At 52.4% G+C, this 4,842-nt stretch overlaps 1 protein-coding gene across 1 annotated transcript in view; it reads left to right on the forward strand.

Moving 5' to 3' along the window:
- RAB15 (RAB15, member RAS oncogene family) overlaps nt 1-4,604 on the forward strand; it is a 25,734-nt gene extending 21,130 nt beyond the window's left edge. The window contains exons 3-7 of the mRNA XM_012809856.1: nt 1,129-1,189; nt 1,619-1,696; nt 2,312-2,401; nt 3,887-3,952; nt 4,106-4,604. Coding sequence (XP_012665310.1) covers nt 1,129-1,189; nt 1,619-1,696; nt 2,312-2,401; nt 3,887-3,952; nt 4,106-4,264 — 454 coding nt within the window. The 3' untranslated portion in view covers nt 4,265-4,604. The remainder of the gene's footprint in view (nt 1-1,128; nt 1,190-1,618; nt 1,697-2,311; nt 2,402-3,886; nt 3,953-4,105) is intronic.
- Nucleotides 4,605-4,842: the final 238 nt, after the last annotated feature.

Genomic DNA, 4,842 nt, shown 5'->3' on the forward strand with positions numbered 1-4,842 from the left:
AAAAAAAAAAAAAAGTCCCAATTTTTGGAAAGAATGAATGACAAGCTAGGGAACAGCGGGAGAATGGGAGGAAATATACAGCTGCTGAAAAGGTTAATGTAACTCCATTTGAGAATGAAGAGGTTAATATAACTTCATTTGGAAATGAAAAGGCTAAGGTAAACTCCCTACTCCCCTCCTGGGCAAGGTATCTGAAGGAGACTGGCTCCCTCCCTTGCTTCCAGGCAAGGACAGTTAGCTCAGAAGGAGCCAAATTGTCTGGAACAACCAAGTAGGCCCCCCCCACCCCCCACCCAGAGTAAGGTGACCAGCCCGCTTTTAGCAGGACAGTCCCGATTTTTAACAATTTGTCCCGTGTCCTGCGGCGTTTTAAAAAAGCCCCGGTTTTTGGAAAAGAATGCACGACAAGCTAGGGAACACGGGAGAACAGGAAGGGAATATACGGTTTTCAGCTGCCATGTGGCTGTTTCACCAGGATATGCGTTTTATATTATTTTTGTTAATTTTATAATGTTAAACTTTAATAATAAATAATTGTTGAGAACTGCTTATCAAAGTTTGCATTGTTGTCAGCCCCCCCTCCCATGGTGTCCCGCTTTACCAATGTTAAAATCTGGTCACCTTAAGCTACACCCCCTCATTTAGGGTGGGACCCTGTGAGAGTGCTTCCGCACAGCATGGCGCAGTTTCCACAAGTAGCCACAGGGTGCCACTGTGGTTCTGTGGCCTGCAGGCCTTGGTGGACCTGCCTTTGCCTGTATCTGTAGCTGTCTGCCCATTCTAGAATAGTACGGGCACTGCCTTCAGAGGTTCCATGGGGCAGGGGTATAGCAGCACCCCTGCTATACTAAATCTCGGCACAGTGGCCCAATTCTAGAGAGGGCTATCTGAGGCTGAGTTAATGGTTGTGGCCTTGGTGTCTATCTGTCAGAAAGATGTTTGTCCAGAGGGGCCAAGGCCTTCCAGACCTCATCAGCACCAGTACAGATGACCAGGCCTCTGACTGCACAGTCAAGTGTATCTTCATCCCTTTAGGGATAAAGCACCCCTGATTTTTTACCCTGCTCCTCCCTTCCCCACATGCTTCCATGGTCCCTGTTCCTCTGAGAGACTGGCTTTGTACTATAGGGACACAGCGGGGCAGGAGCGCTATCAGACCATCACAAAGCAGTACTATCGACGGGCCCAGGTGAGCCACCATTTGGGGGATTTGGAAGTGGGAAGCTGCCCCCCACACTCCTAGCTCTGGGTGTTTGACATTTTTGTACCACTGAGCCCCTAAATGGGCCCCTCAGATGGCCGGCAGGGAGGGACCTCAGGGCCATCTTTCAAGTGTTCACTGCTCATCACAGAACACTTACTGTGGGCAGGCCCCCACCTCCACCTCCACCCTGGGCCAAAGGTCCAAGGCAGGGCATATGGTACCTCCCACCCCAGGGAGTTCTGTGATGGGCCTAGGAAGGAGCAGTGGCGGGGTTCTGGGAGAGGAGACGTTTCCAGATGCTGAGAAGGGAGAGTGGGACCTGACCTGTAAGGCACCATGGCCCTTTCTGGTTCCATGACTATGCACTCTGTCCATGTGCACCCACTTCCCTGTCTCTCTTTTTTTCTCTCTCAGGGAATATTTTTAGTCTACGATATTAGCAGCGAGCGTTCTTACCAGCACATCATGAAGTGGGTCAGTGATGTAGATGAGGTAGGAGATGCCGCCTCCCTGACAGGGTATGGGGAAGGGTGCCTCAGAGGGGGCTGGTGAGTGGATCCCTCTAGAAATCCTTGCCTTCCACAGCCCTGGATGAAGACCTCTGGGTAAGACCTGGGGAAGAAGCTGAGCTGCCCACCAGGCCTCCAAGGCTGTGTTTTCCTCGGAAATGAGTTAGTTCCAAGTGGGTCCTATGAGCAGCTTCTGTCCTGAAAGAGTTGAGTTGCGGGCACAGTAGAGTTGTGTGATTGCAGTTCTAGTCCTGACTCTACCCGATAGCTGTGGAACCTTGGACAAGCCATTTAAACTCTCTAGGTCCCCAATTCCTCATCTATAGAATAAGGCCTGGACTCAAGTCCAGTGTCCTTTCCATCCAGCTCAGATACTAATTGTCCAACCCAAGGAAGCACCAGTGTTAACTAAAGCTGCTCTAAGCTATCCTAGTGACCTCCATGGGGTCAGCCATGGCACTTAGGGGAGCCTTACATCTAGTCAACCCACCCTGCCACTAGCATCTTAAACTTGATGGTGGTTTGGAGTGCAGACAGTGTGGGGGGATTGGAGGGAAGGGTGAGACTCATGGCGGTTCTGCACATCCTTTTTCCCCAGTATGCACCAGAAGGTGTCCAAAAGATTCTTATAGGGAATAAGGCCGATGAGGAGCAGAAACGGCAGGTGGGGAGAGAGCAAGGGCAGCAGGTAAGTCCACCCCAGGTCCTCTGCTGCATGTCTAGGGCCAGTCCTGAGTGTGGGGACCCAGGAGTGTGAAAGTGTTTGCCACTAGTGAATGAGTCCTCCCACGTGTTCTTGCATCCTGAGGACTAGGGGTGTGGCCATATTCAAAGGTTATCCTCTTTGTCCTTCAGGACAGTGACTGGGATACCCCCACCAACAAAGACCACTTGGACAGTAACTCTCCCTGGTCCAAGTTCCCAAAAGCAGAATTGCCCTCTGCTTAAGAGATCATCCAAGCTAGGTATAGTGGCTCATACCTATAATCCTAATATTCTGAGATGCTGAGGTAGGTGGATTGCTCTAGCTCAGGAGTTTAAGACTAGCCTGAGCAAAAGTGAGACCCCATCTCTAATAAAAATAGAAAAACTTAGCTGGGCGTTGTGGCAGGTGCCTATAGTTTCAGCTGTTTGGAGGCTGAGGCAGGAAGATCACTTAACCCCAAAAGTTTGAGGTTGCTGTGAGCTATGATGCCCCAGCACTCTACCCAGGGTGACAGAGTGAGACTCTGAGTAACTACCCTGTGTAAGTGACGAGGAGGAAGGGCGTCAAGGTGCTTGCTTCTCTAACAGCATCCTGGCACAGCTGCCGTTTCCCAGTCAGGAAATAGATCTCCCATCCCACCCCACCCCTCCTTGTGCTGGAAAGAGGCAAGAAGAAAAATTCAGGAAGTGCCCTGGGGGCACAGAGGGTAAGAGGATGGGGCTGGGGTAGTGGCCAGGTCTTCAGGGAGACTGTCCTCCCAGAGCACAGAAGGAAAGATAGCTATTTCTCAGGCAAGTCACTCAATCACTCTGTTTCTCAGACAAGTCACTCACTCACTCTGTGTTTCTCAGGCAAGTCACTCACTCTGTGGCCTTAAGAGTTTTTCTCTGTCTCTTCAGTCAATAGCTTTCCATTAGCACTTAAAATAACATTGATTTTTTTGGTATAAAAAATAATACAGAATCATTGACAAATTTGAAAGTGGAGGCGAAGCCTACTTGACTGATAGCATTTATTGAGTACTGCATGTGTGGCATTGTGCTAAGCGAGGACTTTTGGGCGTGCCACCCCACTTAATCATTCCACAACCTCAGATGCTAGACATCTCAGGCCCCTTTACTGGAAGACAAAGCCAGGGCTTAGACTAAGTAACATATCCAGTAATGCAGCACTGGTGTTCCAGTGTAGGGCTGTTGGACTCCAGAGCCCATGCTCCCACAATATCTCTGCATTTTTGTCTCCTTATGTCATACCTGTGTGTGCTGGGAGGTGGGCAGATCAGGAGGTGTATTTGTGGGGCATTGGCCCCCACCTCTGCCAGCCTATGTCTCAGAGCTCCTAGTGCTGTCTGAGAAGTCTGCTCTGAGGTACTGTCACAACATGCGTGGTGTACGAGTACAGTGGCAGACTGGCCAGGTGGCCACCGTCCTTCCCTAACTCTCCTTCAGCAATGTCCTTCTCTTGCAGCTGGCTAAGGAGTACGGCATGGATTTTTATGAAACAAGTGCCTGCACCAACCTCAACATTAAAGAGGTGAGAGCTCTGCAGCCAGCTGCCTGTCCCTGCTGGCTGAATCCCACAGGGTGGGGAGGTGTAAGGTGAGGTCCCCAGATGAGACCTCAGCCAAGGCCAGTGGCTGGGAGCAGAAGAGAGGATGCCGGACTAACCCATGCCCTTGGTTTCCAGTCGTTCACGAGGCTGACAGAGCTGGTGCTGCAGGCCCACAGGAAGGAGTTGGAAGGACTCCAGACACGTGCCAGCAACGAGCTGACATTGGCAGAGCTGGAGGAGGAGGAGGGCAAACCCGAGGGTCCAGCGAACTCTTCGAAAACCTGCTGGTGCTGAGTCCTACGTGGGGCACCCCACACAGCACCCTCGTCCCTCAGGAGGCCTATGGGCAGACAGGGAGCCTGGCTCCGCCCTGCTGAGGCCCTCCCATCTGATGACCCTGTGGAATGCCAGTAGCTGCCACTTCCCTGCCTGGTCCCAAGAGCAGCTCTGCTGTCATCCCCGAGCAGCCTCTTCCCTCTGCCCTGGAAAGGTCTCCTTCAGCTTGTTGCCCAGCCACAGGCCTGCTCTGACCCCAAAACCTGCTGTGGGCACCATCTTGCCGCCCGAGCTCCCCAGACAGTGGCCAGGGCTAGAGCTGAGGCCGCTGCGAGGCTCCTGCATTGTCTCCCTCTGCTTGTTCTCTCTTCTCTGGCCCCGTCCCCTCCAGTGTGTTTGGCATCAAAGCCCCTCACACCCCTGTCTTGTGTGTCCTGACGTGTGCTGGAGTGAGGGGGTACGCAGGGGGTGGAGCTTGCTTTCTGCCCTCCCGACCCTATCCAAGGGAATGGACCCAGGCTCATGGGGACATGCCATCCACTGCTCCAGCGAGCGCCCCCACCCTATTCCATGGGTGGCCCAAAGGCTACAGGGTG

This window comes from Otolemur garnettii, unplaced genomic scaffold (assembly GCF_000181295.1).
Source record: "Otolemur garnettii isolate 467f Iridium unplaced genomic scaffold, OtoGar3 scaffold00115, whole genome shotgun sequence".
NCBI classification, from domain to species: Eukaryota; Metazoa; Chordata; class Mammalia; order Primates; family Galagidae; genus Otolemur; species Otolemur garnettii.